Raw genomic sequence first — 17,292 nt, forward strand, 5'->3', positions numbered from 1 at the left:
ATGTAAGATACCAAATTAAAGCTACACGTGTTGTGAATCCAGCCAACATGTCAGATTTCAAAAAGGCTTTTCGGCAAAAGCAAACGATGCTATTATATGAGGATAGCACCATAGTAAAGAGAGAAAACATATTTCAACCCTGCAGGCGCGACACAAAACACAGAAATAAAAATCCTGCCTTACCTTTGACGAGCTTCTTCCGTTGGCACTCCAATATATCCCATAAACATCACAAATGGTCCTTTTGTTTAATTCCGTCGATAAAGAAAAACACTGGTTCCAACTTGCGCTACATGACTACAAAATATCTCAAAAGTTACCTGTAAACTTCGCCAAAACATTTCAAACTACTTTTGTAATACAACTTTAGGTATTTTTTAAGTAAATAATCGATAAAATTGAAGACGGGATGATATGTGTTCAATACAGGAAGAAAACAAACTGACGCTACCTTTCTGGTCACGCGCCTCTATCTAACAGTACACTTGAAGTGACCCTCGTTTTGTACAGGGCTACTTCTTCATTGCACAAAGGAAAAACCTCAACCGATTTCTAAAGACTGGTGACATCCAGTGGAAGCGGTAGGAACTGGAAGAAGGTCCCTTAGAAATCTGGATTCCCAATGAAAACTCATTGAAAAGAGAGTGATCTTAACAAAAAGAATCGGAATGGTTTGTCCTCGGGTTTCGCCTGCTACATAAGTTCTGTTATACTCACAGACATGATTCAAACCGTTTTAGAAAATTCAGAGTGTTTTCTATGCATATCTTATCTTCTGGGGATGAGTAGCAGGCAGTTGAATTTGGGCATTCATTTCAATCGGACGTGAAAATACCGCCCCCAAGAAGTTTTAACTTTGGAAGTATGCTTGGGGTCATTGTCCATTTGGAAGACCCATTTTGCAATCAAGCTTTAACTTCCTGACTGATGTCTTGAGATGTTGCTTCAATATATCCACATAATCCCCCCCTCATGATGCCATCATATTTTGTGAATTGCACCAGTCACCCCTGCAGCAAAGAATCCCCACAACATGATGCTTCACGGTTGGGATGGTGTTCTTCGGCTTGCAAGCTTCCCCCTTTTTCCTCCAAACATAACGATGGTCATTATGGTCAAACAGTTCTGTTTTTGTTTCATCAGACCAGAGGACATTTCTCCAAAAAGTACGATTTTTGTCCCCATGTGCAGTTGCAAACCGTAGTCCGGCTTTTTTATGGCGGTTTTGGAGCAGTGGCTTCTTCCTTGCTGAGTGACCTTTCAGGTTATGTCGATATCGGACTCTTTTTACTGTGGCTATAGACATTTTGTACCTGTTTCCTCCAGCATCTTCACAAGGTCCTTTGCTGTTGTTCTGGGATGGATTTGCACATTTCGCACCAAAGTACGTTCATCTCTAGGAGACAGAACGCGTCTCCTTCCTGAGCGGTATGACGGCAGCGTGGTCCATTGGTGTTTATACTTGCGTACTATTGTTTGTACAGATGAACGTGGTACCTTCATGCTTTTGGAAATTGCTCCCAATGATGAACCAGATTTGTGGAGGTCTACAATTTTCTTTCTGAGGTCTTGGCTGATTTATTTAGATTTTCCCATGATGTCAAACATAGAGGTACTGAGTTTGAAGATAGGCCTTGAAATACATCCACAGGTACTCCTCCAATTGACTCAAATTATGTCAATTAGCCTATCAGAAGCTTCTAAAGCCATGGCATAATTTTCTGGAATTCTCCAAGCTGTTTAAAGCCACAGTCAACTTAGTGTATGTAAACTTCTGATCCACTGGAATTGTGATACAGTGAAATAATCTGTCTGTAAACAATTGTTGGGAAAATGACTTGTCATGCACAAAGTAGATGTCCTAACCGACTTGCCAAAACTATAGTTTGTTAACAAGAAAGTTGTGGAGTGGTTGAAAAATTAGTTTGAATGACTCCAACCTAAATGTATGTAAACTTCTGACTTCAACTGTATGGATTTTTCTGTTTTAATATTAAACTCTGATGGCTCCATATTGTTAGGTACTTGAATCTCGGTGTTAAGAGGCTGGGAATGGGACCGATCCATAACGGACCGAGACTCCACCACCACCACACAGAACACAACCAGTGGAGACAAACAGGAGGACTGAACAACCTCAGACCTGGTGGCTTTGTCCTACAATGGGTTTTGAGAAGGAGACAGGGAGAGAGAGGACCCGAGGAGTAAGATATTAAGATCTTCCCAGAGGCTCCAGTCAGGGATCCAATCTGCAGCCCAGACCCTTCTCTTCACACTCAGTGCAGGGATGAAGCAGGGCCTGGGGCTGATAGAGATAGACCAGGTTACCCTGGGATTCAGCCTTCATGGAGAGTGGTGGGAGACCCCCCTGGTGGTAGTCTATCAGCAAGTATGTCTTCTCCTTCAGGATCTTGTCTAATGTCTGGTAAAAGCGTTCAAAGAAGGTCTGGGCCTAGCCTTCCTTAACCTTCTCCCCAGGCTATTGCGCACAGTGCATATAAGCCTGGGATATCAACCACTCAAAGTTGGTTTTAGTGGGAGTGACCTACTTGGTAAAGTATTTGTCATCATTGAATTTTAGTGAATCTCACGACTGCGTGACTCTGTGATTGTGGTGTGCTAGCATATGGGGGAGTGGAAGGTGTTGAGGGAGATGATTGGTTGGTAAATTATGCAGATTATGCCAATATTATTGGAACCGGGAGATTCTCAGGTTAAGTTTGACGTTTTGGTCCACCAGACTCTTCGCACATTGGGCATAAGTGTAGTGTCCGGGAATGACATTAAGCCTTCCTCAGTTACCTCAAGGTTACTCCACCAATACAGACAGGTTCAAGATGGATGTTCACAATCTCAGCAACTCCCAAACAATGTCTTGAGGTCAAAGACTAACCACCTGAGGGTTGTGGCTCCTGCCTCCTCTGGTGTCATTGCTTCACAAAGTGGGAGGCCAACCGTTTGGATGGATGCAGACAAGCCGTATGCCTGCCCCACGTGTGGGAAGCGCTTTGCTGAGGCGAACTATGTGAAGAAGCACAAGAATGTTCACACCAAGAAGAGGCCCTTAAATGCATGAGGACGAAAAGGGCTGCTTTCCGGAAAAACTGTATAACAGTTAGGATAATGGGACAATTCTGACTACAATGCAATTTATCATTCCTGGATTGAGGTACGTTTTTTTCCGAAGCCTGTCTGATCCCAGTGCAGCTGTTAGCAAGCATAGGGTCGGAATTTATCAAGGATCAAGTTGTGTCATGCTTTGCTCTCCGGAGCAGGGCGCTGCTCAGTGTAGAGTGTAGAGGTGGATCAAATGAAAAATAATCCTGGTGTTTGTGACGCCTGCCGTTTGGTGAGACGTACTGTAGACCCGGTGGCAATGGTGAGACTGAGAATACCCTGTCTGTCTTGTTGAGCTTTGACACAGTTTCTTACTTGATAAAATCAGGTTAGGTTATATTTGCTATTCTGTGAGGGCCTATGTTCCGAACCCGCTACGGTGCTTTAGGTGCCAAGGATTCGGACATGTTGCAGCAGTGTGGAGAATGGAGATCCCACAATGTGAGAAATGTACAGGAGGATGTAGTCAGAGGGAGTGTAAAGTTGGGATAGAGAAAGCACTTTGTGCCAACTGTGGGGGGAGCCCATGCGGCTGTGGATTCAAAGAGCCTGTGAGAGAGAGACAGGTTGAGATTGCCAGAGTTTGAGTGTGGAGGAAAGTTTCTGATAGGCCAAGGGTGAGTGATTCGACAGGGAGCCCCCTAACCCTTGATCATGACTCTCACTTCCATTACACATAAAGAGTCATTGGACGAAGGCGTCTTCTGTAAGGGGGGATTTGTTAAAAGCCCCGACGCTCGATCAGAACATAAACACGCCTCACTTGCAGTACGGTCTTGGAAGCATAATGACCTTCTCTTTCATATCAGCAAGAAATCATTTTCAAAGAACAAAAAGTTAAATTGATATACAGCCTGATAGTGTTAGGGTACCCACACGGCCATATCGCCATGTTACAGCGCTTGTTTGGGGAAAACAGCGGGGACCACCTGTGTTAATTAGCAATCAAGCTTGCTCCCAACACGTGTGTGTAAGCGTAACTCGGGAAATGTAGTTTCGTCGGATGGAAGCACCATAGCTGTATGGCTTTTTGCAAAACTGCTACAGTAAGTGTGTTTTTGTTTCGAAAGCCGTATTGCAAGCGATGATTATTGACGTTTCTAAACGTTAAAACAAAGCGTCGGGATTGTAGTTCACATGAGCCAGTCGTGGGCGAAGATAACAGCTGAGAACTGTAGGGAGAATTCCGCCTAGAGTTTGAGAGCTAGGAGCCTCCCAGTGAATAGGCCTGAAGAGAGAGATCCAGAGAGGATGCGTTTCAGTAAGGTAGGATTTCTTGCGTTTATGGTTATTGAATTGTACTGCACTGATGGTTCGTAAACCCCTGTAAAAATGTGGTAGTGACAGCAGCAGAGACATTTTGGGGTGTAAGAGTTAAAAAAAATATTGTTTTACAGAAGATCTACAGGGGGTTTTAAGAGAAGGGGCTTCATCCTTCCCAGGCTGGAGTAGGATCTGGTTGGGGTGGTGTGTTTTTGGGGTATAGTGGTGAATATGTGTAGGGTTAGATGGAGGTGAGATCTTAAAAAATTATAATAATAATAATGTTTCCACTTTTTCCTGTCAATGTGCAATTCACACTCCAACCTGTGAAAGGCAGCAATACGTAACAAAGCAATTCTGCTGGAAACTCACACGAAGAAGTAAACGGAAGTGAATAAGAACCATTTCCACGTTAGCATTTTTTATTTAATGTTAAAATATGACTAATTTACATGCACAGCGTCACATACTTAACCCATATAGTGTTTAATTCACGTTGGAGACATATAACATCTATCAACCAAGTCCTATGTATGTAACGCAGACTAACTAGCTGCTAACAATGGCTAATTGTGTGGTTTTTCACACTCAAATAGCCTCCATCATGGAGGTGCTAGCGAATGCAGCCGTGGCAGAGATCTGTAAACTCGTAGACGACGACTATGCAGTGTTTCGTTTGGAAATAACTCAAAGCCAGAAAGAAAACAGGGCATTACGGAGGAAACTACTGGAACTGAAGGTGGCACGGGAGCGCGTCCTCGCCAGTCGTCCCAGTAGTAGCAAAATCCTCGACCGATACAGAGGAATGGCAAGAGGTACATTTGTCAGGAAAAAGGCAGAGGCTGCGTGGCCTGCCGCCCGGTTCAGCCCTGCACGTGTTAAGATGTGTTACCCATAATTGGGTCTTGGTCAGTGTTTGGATAGAATGCAATGATTCCCCAGATTACTTAGCTACCTTGCCCAAAGACACAACAGCATATTGTAACCAGATCCTTGATTTACTGCATTTCTTATCATTTACTCATTGAAAACAATGTGACACATGGAACATAATCAGCCTACATCAATCAATAAATAGTATATCAAGAAGTTATAAGAAGTGTTATCTTACATGCTTGCCAATTCTAGACGGTGTCAATGGTGTACCATATACCATTGACAGTACCCCTTTTCCCCAATCACTCTCGCAGGTGAAGGACATCTCACTGGAGGCCACAGGGGCTTTGTGAAGCCAGTGGAACACAATACATGGAGAGATGACCAACCAATCACTGTTGATGAGGGGAGTGGAACCTCCAACGAGCACGTTATCATGATAGAGGTTAGTGTTATAGTGTTACATAAAAATGTGTTATTTTGTCTGTTTATTTCAGAAAGGCTCCACTCAGCTATTCAGCTATGTACATCCTCATTTATCTGCCTTAAGGGAACTTGTGATAATTCCCTATGACATTGATATCCAACACAACTAATGTACCGGAATAACCTCTCTCCTTGTCAGTTTGCAGATGCAGAGGCTGCAGTTCCTGGGGTCAAGCAGGAGAGGTCTGAAGGAGAGGAGGACCCACGGCACAGCAGAGACATCCAGACTGGAGCGACAGGAGCGCCCCCTGTAGCCATGACAAACCCCACCATCGTGCAGCCCAGGACCAGAAGCAGCATCACGGAGGTCAATGGAACGCTGAACGGCGTCCTCAAGTCAGAGACCGACACAGAGACTTTAACTGTAACACAAAGGCTTTTACACACAGGATCTGACCACAGATCAGACTATGAGAAACTAGGGCCACTGGGCCGTCCTCCTGCTCTCGGCTCAAAGTATTTACTTTACGGTAACCTAAGCCCGAGGACAATTCAATCCCATCAGGACTCCGGTGATGTGTTAGAGACTGGCAATGATCCATCTTGTTCTTACACTACAGAGATGGACCCTGACAACATGCCCTTGGGTTTAGAGACACAGACGGATCTGTCTAGAGGGGACTGGAACCGGTACAGTAGTAGTGTATACTCTGAAGGGTGCCTAGATAAGAAAGGTGAGGGTTTAGTTTTAGATGAGGTGACTGTGAAAGTGGAGGGCGACATTCCTCCCACATGGAATGCAGATATTCACTTAGGAGACGGACACTCACAGGGCAGAGATTTCTTAGATTACAGGGGAAGCTTAAAGACTAATCCAAATGTTGCAACCCACTCCCCTTTAAACGAGCTCCAGGATCATAACCCAGTGTCCACATCTATGGGACCTTCAGATTCACACGGCCGCATCCTTTTCGATCAGGTATTGAACTCAAACGACAGGGCTAGAGTCCAGGCTCAGGGTGGGCGAGCCACATCAGGCAATATTAAAGAGAAACGGTTCCTCTGCATGTTCTGTAACAAAGGCTTCAGCTGCCTCCAGAAGGTGGAGATCCACCAGAGGGTCCACACAGGGGAGAAACCATTCAGCTGTACCCAGTGTCATATGTGCTTCGCCCAGGCTTGTGACCTGAAGAGGCACCAGAGGGTCCACACAGGGGAGAAACCCTTCGGCTGTACCCAGTGTCACATGCGCTTTGCTGAGGCTGGCAACCTGAAGCGGCACCAGAGGGTCCACACAGGGGTGAAACCCTTCAGCTGTACCGAGTGTCATATGCGCTTCGCCCAGGCTGGTGACCTGAAGAGGCACCAAAGGGTCCACACGGGAGAGAGGCCATTCGCCTGTAATCACTGCGGGAAGAGGTTCTCTGAGAGGAGATACCTAAGGATACACCAGCAGAAACACCATTCCACTCTATAACATAAAAGTAACCATTCCACTTGATAGCTACCTGGCTAGCTAAGTAAACAACAGCTGAAACGATCTAGCTAGCTGTAAAGTTTACATGTATTCCCACTAGCTGGCTACTAGATGACCAATATAACATTTGGGCCTAAAGCTTTTTGTAAGGGACCCAAGGAAAGCATTTCTTGCCTGTATCAGTGATGGACACTAGTTATAATGTAGACCAATACTTTTATAGCTAACTACTAATACAAGAGCCTAATTTATTGCACATTGTTTTGATAAACTGGTTAGAATATGGTCAAATCATAATCTGTACCAAATGGATTTCCTATCAATTAGGGCTGGGCGATTATATCAAATTAATTCGAATGAATGTTTTTGCGCGATATTCCAAATGCCTGTATCGCAGAATCGAGTTTTATATTTTCCGATTTTTATGAGCGTTTTAGTATGCTTGTTCGCATGTTGTCTTTTTAATCTCGTTCGCTCCTTCTGTGCTGTGCACATTACCATTTACACCAGTGATCTGTATATAATGAGTCTTTGTCCCAAAGGAGGGAATGCAGGGGGATAAGTTTAGGTTCAAAATAAGCTAATAGAAACCCATTGGGCTTATTTTGGATAGATTATGGTGATAGTGAAACCTCAACCTTTGCCTCTTTCTCCCAAGCCCCTCCCCTACCACACAACAATAAAGAAGAGGTCACTTCTTCCTCTCTGACGAATAGATTCAATTCGCCATTTGCATTTGGTCCAACAGAATCAGTCATATGGACATCGCAACACATGGAGACTTTGTTTTACTGTAATAGAGAAGGTAACCTTTTGAACCCTGTTTATGTTTCAGCTGCTCAAATTGTGAGCAGAGTAAAGCACCGCTAAAACGGATGCACCAATGAACATTCATTCTGGAAAATGTATGCTCAGTTTGTCGTGCACATATTACGGTACCACGTACCGCTAGCAGCATTTTTGTCAAATAAAGATTGTTATACTAGCGGTTTGGTCTGTTTTATACATGAGCAATAAGCATAAAACAATTATTTAAGGAATTGGCAACTTGTCATTCTGAGAAATAAGGTAGGCCACTTGACCTCAACATCTGAGCAAGGTGGACAGACTAGCATGCTGTTCAAAGTGTTGGAGACGGACAGAGGGGTGTGTTCATAACAATTAAACTGTTCTACCTCGTTAGCTGAATTCAGAGCTTGTGAAGTGATACCTAGATCCAAGTTGGCTAAACTTGAAATATTAGCCTGCTACTCGCTAGCACGTGGGCTTGTGCTTTGAGAGATTGTTTGAGACCTGTGTTAATTTTCTATAATACCTGCTACATTATTAGCGAATGTGCATTGTTCATGGTTCTGGTTAAATTTGTAACAGAATCATATTTTTATAGACAGACCTGATAGCCAGCGATTACTGCAAAAAAAAGCAGGTTGAACTATTTTTATCAAATAATTTAATTTTTAGTGGGTCTTAATGTTGTTGAAGGCTTATATTCAGCCAAGGTATAATTTCACACCTCTGAATTCATTATATTATTGCTGACTTTTAAATGTATTTTACTTTATTTTATTTTATTGTACAACAAAGCTTATTTAGAGAACATTAAAAATAATCGAGAGATGAGTTTTAGGCCATATCGCCCAGCTCTGCTATCAATAAACATCTTACAATGTACACATATCATGTACTTCTATGTTCCATGTTATTTACTGTGTATTATCAACCGTCAACTATATACACTGCTCAAAAAAATAAAGGGAACACTTAAACAACACAATGTAACTCCAAGTCAATCACACTTCTGTGAAATCAAACTGTCCACTTAGGAAGCCACACTGATTGACAATACATTTCACATGCTGTTGTGCAAATGGAATAGACAACAGGTGGAAATTATAGGCAATTAGCAAGACACCCCCAATAAAGGAGTGGTTCTGCAGGGGGTGACCACAGACCACTTCTCAGTTCCTATGCTTCCTGGCTGATGTTTTGGTCACTTTTGAATACTGGCAGTGTGTTCACTCTAGTGGAAGCATGAGACGGAGTCTACAACCCACACAAAAGGCTCAGGTAGTGCAGCTCATCCAGGATGGCACATCAATGCGAGCTGTGGCAAGAAGGTTTGCTGTGTCTGTCAGCGTAGTGTCCAGAGCATGGAGGCGCTACCAGGAGACAGGCCAGTACATCAGGAGACGTGGAGGAGGCCGTAGGAGGGCAACAACCCAGCAGCAGGACCGCTACCTCTGCTTTTGTGCAAGGAGGAGCAGGAGGAGCACTGCCAGAGCCCTGCAAAATTACCTCCAGCAGGCCACAAATGTGCATGTGTCTGCTCAAACGGTCAGAAACAGACACCATGAGGGTGGTATGAGGGCCCGACGTCTGGCATTTGCCAGAGAACACCAAGATTGGCAAATTCGCCACTGGTGCCCTGTGCTCTTCACAGATGAAAGCAGGTTCACACTGAGCACGTGACAGACGTGACACGAGTCTGGAGACGCCGTGGAGAACGTTCTGCTGCCTGCAACATCCTCCAGCATGACCGGTTTGGCGGTGGGTCAGTCATGGTGTGGGGTGGCATTTCTTTGGGGGGCCACACAGCCCTCCATGTGCTCGCCAGAGGTAGCCTGACTGCCATTAGGTTCCGAGATGAGATCCTCAGACCCCTTGTGAGACCATATGCTGTTGCGGTTGGCCCTGGGTTCCTCCTAACGCAAGACAATGTTAGACCTCATGTGGCTGGAGTGTGTCAGCAGTTCCTGCAAGAGGAAGGCATTGATGCTATGGACTGGCCCGCCTGTTCTCCAGACCTGAATCCAATTGAGCACATCTGTGACATCATGTCTCGCTCCATCCACCAATGCCACATTGCACCACAGACTGTCCAGGAGTTGGCGGATGCTTTAGTCCAGGTCTGGGAGGGGATCCCTCAGGAGACCATCCGCCACCTCATCAGGAGCATGCCCAGGCGTTGTAGGGAGGTCATACAGGCACGTGGAGGCCACACACACTACTGAGCCTCATTTTGACTTGTTTTAAGGACATTACATCAAAGTTGGATCAGCCTGTAGTGTGGTTTTCCACTTTAATTTTGAGTGTGACTCCAAATCCAGACCTCCATGGGTTGATACATTTGATTTCCATTGATCATTTTTGTGTGATTTTGTTGTCAGCACATTCAACTATGTAAAGAAAAAAGTATTTAATAAGAATATTTCATTCATTCAGATCTAGGATGTGTTATTTTAGTGTTCCCTTTATTTTTTTGAGCAGTGTATTACACTGTTGATGTTTATGGAGTACAACATGACTAGTTAGCTTGTATTCTCCGAACCATAACACCTGTGTTCCTGTACCAGAATGTGTATACTGTATTATAGGTTATAGACAAGAGAGGAGGAAGTGGCGGCTTGTTAGAGCACAGACATGGTTCTAATGTCTGTGGTGCTCACGAGGAACCCTATAACAATAGAAATGTCAATGGAGCCTCTGTCTAGCATTGGGAACCCTCAGTAGTCAATGTGTGATAGGATGCTGAGTGCAGGAGTAAACTAATGAATGTGGGCTTTCTGTACATTGTCATTTATTTTCCATTCCATTGTTTGCTCGTCTTGTAATTGGTTATATGAACATGATCAGAACAGTCGTTGATTGATAAACCAAACAAAACGTGGACCCATTGTGATGTATTTGAGTTTTTCTGTCCATAGTACAATATTGCTGCGTGCTCAGCCTCTGTCCTTGGTCTGCATCACACAGCCTGGGAGTCCTCAGTCCTGTACGACTCATGAAACGCATGGGTAGATTGTTGAATGGTCGTCATGGATCCGGTCCATACATGACCAGTTTGCTGTTCGCAGTTTAGCCCAGAGAACTAAGAATCAGGCATCTCTCTGTATACAGTCAAGGCAGTGCTGTCGTGTTCCTACAAACTGTGTACATCAACACCCGGGTCAAGCCACCCATGATTGTCCAGCCTTGTTGTAGTCCTGACTCCACTCCACCTATCCTGACTCTACTCCACTCCACCTATCCTGACTCTACTCCACTCCACCTATCCTGACTCTACTCCACTCCACCTATCCTGACTCTACTCCACCTATCCTGACTCTACTCCACTCCACCTATCCTGACTCTACTCCACTCCACCTATCCTGACTCTACTCCACTCCACCTATCCTGACTCTACTCCACCTATCCTGACTCTACTCCACTTCACCTAGGTGGTGGAGCGATTTTAGCTGGGTTAGACAATCATGAAATGTGACCTGATTTGCATTTTGTGGGAGAGAGTAAGAATGCAGTCTGTTTTCTGGATGTGTGTGAGTTATGATATTTACTATGACATCAGCCTACTTTCACAATAAGCTACTCAAATGAATGTGTACACTGCATTTTTCCGGACAAACTTCAGCGAGGCTGAATTGTTGTCTGTTGACTCCTGAAAAACAGACACAAAGGTGGAGTTAGTGAATAAGTCACATTGTCTGCCTGTCATGGATCAATGTATAGTCTCAATTCTATGAGCTTAACAATGACCGACACTTGTCTGTCTGGTCATGGTGTCACTTCTGTAGCCATGCAGAGCAGAGGGGGCTGTGATGGGTAGCCTAACAAAATGGCAGGTAGGCAACTACAATGTTAGTTATCGCATGTGATGCCTGTTGGATATGATATAATGTTACCATGTCTAACACAGATGTGCGAAACAGAGGGATACATTAATTTCACTAGCTACATACACCCAATCTCGGAACTTTGAAAGCAAGCTTTTTAGCTAATTAAAACGTGTGTCCTTACACGTTTTTGAATCATTTGAGTTTAGATATGACGTTAAAGGGTAAAAAAATGAGTAGCAAAAAACAAGAAATTATAAAATAAAATAGTTTGACAACCCTGTTTGTATCAAACTCAACCGTTTATCTTTTCCAGTGATTAAGACATGGATGTCTCAGGGTATGGTGGGGGAAGCAAAATGGGTCAACTTTGGGCACCTCCAGCTCCTGAATGTTTTGGTATTCATCTCCAAAAAGTAACTTTCTGACCACTTCTACCATGGGCAAATATGTATGGAAAGTTTAGTTCAAATTAAGAGGGATGTGATTAAAAAGTAATTGAAATCAAATGGAACAACCCAAAATCAATGACTACATTTGCATAATATCAAATCAACTAACATAAACCTCATGGCAATCCCTCATTGCCCAATCATCCTATCAGATGTCTTAGTCCAACATCCTCTCACTCTGTATCTCTTACAGTCAGTAGACATGGAGGATGGGAAGCCTGATCTGTTGCTGGTCAAAGAGGAGACAGTAGAGGATGGACCAGAGAGCATTGATCTGCTGAGTGGACTAAAGATGGGGGAGCAAGGTAAGGGAGCAAGGTAAGGGAGAAATACATATAGCCTACATACAGTAATAGATCTTCAATGAGAATAGTGATGCGCCAGGCTTTTTTTTCTGAAACCAGTACAACTTATGTTTGCATAATGTATGAACTTGACCAGGTAATTGACTCAAACTTCATAGGTAGTTTTTTGGTTGGCTGGAGGCTAACAGAGGAGACTGGGCAGCCATCTTGGATTCCCAGACTGGTGCAGCCAATGGCCCAGGGGATGACATCACTGAGTAGGACAGGACCAGAGGCGACATAGTGGAGGTCAGTGGATGGTACAGCATCCTCAACTCTGGGCTGGGGAACAACACTGTTTACCTCAACCAGAAACAGACAGTTGAACACAAAACAACAACCAAACTTTGTCTCCATGACAACAGACTGGCTGAGACCAGGGCGAGGCGTAGATTTGGTCTGCAGGGACAGGGAGGTATCAGTATGCGGCGGAAGAGAACAGACACAGATTAAGCTAGCGAAGCTCCGTCCTGCTCCTATAGTTGTGATTCAGAGAGACTGATGGTGACTCAGGTTAACCCCCTAACAGGTGCTGCCTTCAGCCTGCCTTCTATAGGATCTATCAACTGGAATATGGACCTTGCAACAACACAGACACTCCCTGGCCTTCGTCCTCCTCACACTCACCTAATGTTAAACCAGACCTCAGACAATGCCAGTGCCTCAACACTAAATGGCAACAAAAGCCCATTGACAAATGACATTGGTAGTGATGGAATCAGTAAAGGTGGCAGCGCCAAAGAGAAGCGCTTCCCGTGTTCATTCTGTGGGAAAGCCCCAAACAAACACCTGTTCCCCAAACAGGTGGAGATCCACCAGAGGATGCACACTGGGGAGAAATCATTAGGCAGACAAATGTGCCAGGCCAGTTTCTCACACTCGTCCAACCTGAAGAGGCACCAGAGGGTCCACACAGGGGAGAAATCTACATCTTCCCCAGTGTGAAAAAAAATTCTCCCACCAGCACCAGCTGAAGATGCACCTGAAGGTCCACACGGGAGAAAGACCATTTGCCTGTACACACTGCAGGAAGTGGTTCTCAAAGAGGAGCTCTCTCAGGATACACCATCAGAAAATGCTCATGGCCCATGTATAGAGTATAGTGATCTGTAATGTAGTACTAGTTAGTTTGTAGTTAATTTAGTTGGTTTTGGATGTATATGGAACTGGATGAGGTGAACTAAGGAAATAATGAGTATGATGAGGCAGATCCAGTGTTGCTGATGGGAAAGGCTGGACCTCTGAAGCAGCTGGTCACAAACTATGAAACAGAATCCTTCAATCTTCTTTCCTGAATCGAGACCAACCCACGAGGGACAGAGAATCCACCCCCACACAGAACACAACCAGTGGACAGGGGGACTGAACAACCTGGTGGTCATCAGAGTGACAGAGGCTCCAGTCAGGGATCCAGTCTGCAGCCCAGACCCTTCTCTTCACAGTCTCAGTGCAGGGATGAAGCAGGGCCAGGGGCTGATAGAGATAGACCCTCCTGTTCCTATGATACAAACACCACAATATCCATGATGAACAGAGCAAGTCACCCTGGGCTTCAGCCTTCACAGAGAGTGGTGGGAGACTACCACCAGGGGGGTCTATCAGGAAGTCTGTCTTCTCCTTACCTCAGGGTTACCCCATCAATACAGACAGGGTCAGGACGGGTGTTCACCACACGAGGTACCTAGCCTATAACATGGCAAACAATCCCAACAACACCCAAGCAATGACTAAAGCTCAAAGACTAACCACCTGAGGGTGATCGCTCCAGCTTCTACCTCCTCTGGCGTCATCGGGTCACAACTTGGGGAGGCTGAGCATTAGGCCAGATGCCGACAAGCCGTATGCCTGCCCCACGTGTGGGAAGCGCTTTGCTGAGGCGAACTATGTGAAGAAGCACCAGACCGTTCACACCAAGGAGAGGCCCTTCATGTGCAAACTATGTTACAAGAGCTTCTCCTTCCTGAGTAACCTTATCAGACATAGGAGTGTTCACAATGGGGAGAAATCATAGCAGTGTGGCTAGAGAGGTATTATAGTCATCATGTGAAGTGTCTTGGGGTAAGAGTTGTTTTGGATTACTAAATCCCTCAGTTGAGCATCTGGGTACGCTCACATTCTCAAATAATATAGACTTGTTGTTTGGTGTGCTGGCATAGCACGCTCCCTCAACTTGAGACAACTGTGGCATTGTGTTGTGTCATGAAACTGCACATTTTAGTGTCCTTTTATTGTCCCCAGCACAAGGTGCACCTGTGCTTCTTGATATGCCACACCTGTCAGGTGGATGGATTAGCTTGGCAAAGGAGAAATGCTCACTAACTGGGATGTAAACAAATTTGTGTGTATGGAACATTTCTGGGATTGTTTTCTTCAGCTCATAGAACATGGGGCCAACACTACATGTTGAGTTTATATTTTTGTTCAGTGTACATCCCCCTCAGTAAGGTAAATATTCAATTGTCCTTGTTCTAGCCTAGGTTTACGGTCTCTCTCTAAAAAAAAAAATGTACACAAGCCTGTTTCAAATGACAAGTTAATGAGGGGTAAGTGGTTAATTACCCTCCCTCATAAACAAGTCATACAATCTGACCCAGTTTGAAGAGATCAGTCAGTCTGGAATAAAAAAGTACAGGTGGACTTTTGTTCATGTTCAAATATTTCACTGAAGAGAAGCTGCATGTAGGCCTACCAAATGTCTGATCAACAGAAATGTATCTAAATTAGGAGTGAAAGTAGCCTAAAACACTCGGTCCAGTGCGGAATATCAACTAAATAAATGGTGGATTGAACTGCGCATGCAGCCTACTTTTTCAAGTAATTTGTTTAACAATCCGTTGAAAACGTCATCACATAACACTGATTATATGCGAAACTGAGCCTAGGCAAACAGTGTTAAATAACAGCAAACGGGATCCTCCCTAAGATTAGCATAACCCAGGCATTTTATCCGGGTTTCAAGCTTTTTTGGGTTATTGTAAACAGGATATGATGTTTATATGGGTCAACGTAAAAGCAGAATACTTTTAATATCCCAAATAAAAACAGGATATTGGTGTGCATGTAAACATGGTCAATGATTAAGAAAAACGAGTTAGATTGCTGGTAGAGGCAATGGGGTGAAAGTAAGGTGCTATAATATAATGAAATTTGAACAGAAGGGATGAGATTAGGGCATATGGGATTGAATTCTTATTTTGAAATTGATAGGGAAACATGGTACTGGAATTAGGTTTGTAGGGAATTATTTTATTTGAAATTCTGGGTTAAGAGTATGTAGTAGTATAGACACCCACAATGGAGGTGTCATAACCTAGTGGTCAAAACAGGGAAATGGTTCCAAATGTTTTTCGACCATATTTTTTTCCCCCAATAGGTGATTTTAGAAACACAATAAAGGCTGTGTTTTGTTGGCCTGCGTGACGTTTTGATCACCATGTAAATCTCTCTCAAACAAGGTCACTTTTATCAGTACAGTCGGCTCTATTTACTCCGGTTCAAAAATGCTAATTAGCATCAAAGTCGACATGCAAAACAAATCCCTGCAAGCTCCTGCACATCATCTCTAGCTGACACCTTTGCTAACAGGTATTGTGTCATTTTAAAACTTGCTCAAGACAGTTCAGATTTTTCTATTTAAAGAAATGTTTCCAATTTACTACATTTAGCTGACATTCGATAGTTAATCCAGAGATTCTTTGCCTCGATTCGGCAGTCTGGTCCAGATCATCATGGCATTTGTAGTTCTTTATGATAGGCGCATTAGATGTTAATTAGCATTTCATTTTGGGGGGGTAAATACAGGCAGATATATTGATAAGTCACCTTGTCCTAGAGAGATTAACACGGTTATCAAAATGTCGTGCCAGGGTTGATCCTACAGGAAGCACAGACCATATTTTAAGTGTTTCTAAAATCCTCCAGGGGGAAAATGAATGGTGGAAAAACGATTGGAACCATTTCCTTGTTTGACTGCAAGGTTTTATGGGTATGACTCATACTATGGCCCTCCATGGCAGTGGCGTGTTTTCATGGATGCCACAGGAAGACAGGCTTCCCCAAAAAATGAAATGTATTTTGTCTCTGTGTTTTGTAATTTTCCTTCAATGTAGGAATCTGACAGGCTTCCCCAAAAAATGAAATGTATTTTGTCTCTGTGTTTTGTAATTTTCCTTCAATGTAGGCCATCTATCTGATGCTGTCTGTGTTGCTGTCTATGTGTAGGCCATCTATCTGATGCGGTCTGTGTTGCTGTCTATGTGTAGGCCATCTATCTGATGCTGTCTGTGTTGCTGTCTATGTGTAGGCCATCTATCTGATGCTCTCTGTGTTGCTGTCTATGTGTAGGCCATCTATCTGATGCTGTCTGTGTTGCTGTCTATGTGTAGGCCATCTATCTGATGCTGTCTGTGTTGCTGTCTATGTGTAGGCCATCTATCTGATGCTGTCTGTGTTGCTGTCTATGTGTAGGCCATCTATCTGATGCTGTCTGGTCCAAACGAGTATGACATTGTTGCCGCCCATAGCATTGAACGCAAGGGAAGCCAGCGAGCATCTTGCCTCCCTGTGCCAATCAGCGTTGAGCTAAACTGAGCGAGCTCAACTATGAATGTTCCCGATGCACCAAAAAAAAAAAATGTCAAGGGAAGCCAAGGTTGGATTTTGGCATCACTCCTATCAAATCCCATTGAAAGTATACGTCATCGACAGAAAAACTTGAATTGTTGCAT

At 44.0% G+C, this 17,292-nt stretch overlaps 2 protein-coding genes across 2 annotated transcripts; both read left to right on the forward strand.

Moving 5' to 3' along the window:
* Positions 1 to 4,771: 4,771 nt before the first annotated feature.
* Positions 4,772 to 8,144, forward strand: LOC135574035 (zinc finger and SCAN domain-containing protein 5A-like). Its single transcript, XM_065024798.1, has 3 exons — positions 4,772 to 5,195; positions 5,571 to 5,701; positions 5,882 to 8,144. Exons 1-3 carry the CDS (start codon positions 4,943 to 4,945, stop codon positions 7,157 to 7,159), a joined length of 1,662 nt encoding a protein of 553 aa, XP_064880870.1. The 5' UTR covers positions 4,772 to 4,942; the 3' UTR covers positions 7,160 to 8,144.
* A 5,051-nt stretch (positions 8,145 to 13,195) lies between these two features.
* LOC115137546 (zinc finger protein 214-like) lies at positions 13,196 to 14,576 on the forward strand. Its single transcript, XM_065024105.1, has 3 exons — positions 13,196 to 13,471; positions 13,530 to 13,655; positions 14,334 to 14,576. The coding sequence occupies exons 1-3, from the start codon at positions 13,196 to 13,198 to the stop codon at positions 14,574 to 14,576; spliced, it is 645 nt and encodes a 214-aa protein (XP_064880177.1).
* The last annotated feature ends 2,716 nt before the right edge of the window (positions 14,577 to 17,292 follow it).

Source organism: Oncorhynchus nerka, linkage group LG11, assembly GCF_034236695.1.
Source record: "Oncorhynchus nerka isolate Pitt River linkage group LG11, Oner_Uvic_2.0, whole genome shotgun sequence".
NCBI lineage: Eukaryota > Metazoa > Chordata > Actinopteri > Salmoniformes > Salmonidae > Oncorhynchus > Oncorhynchus nerka.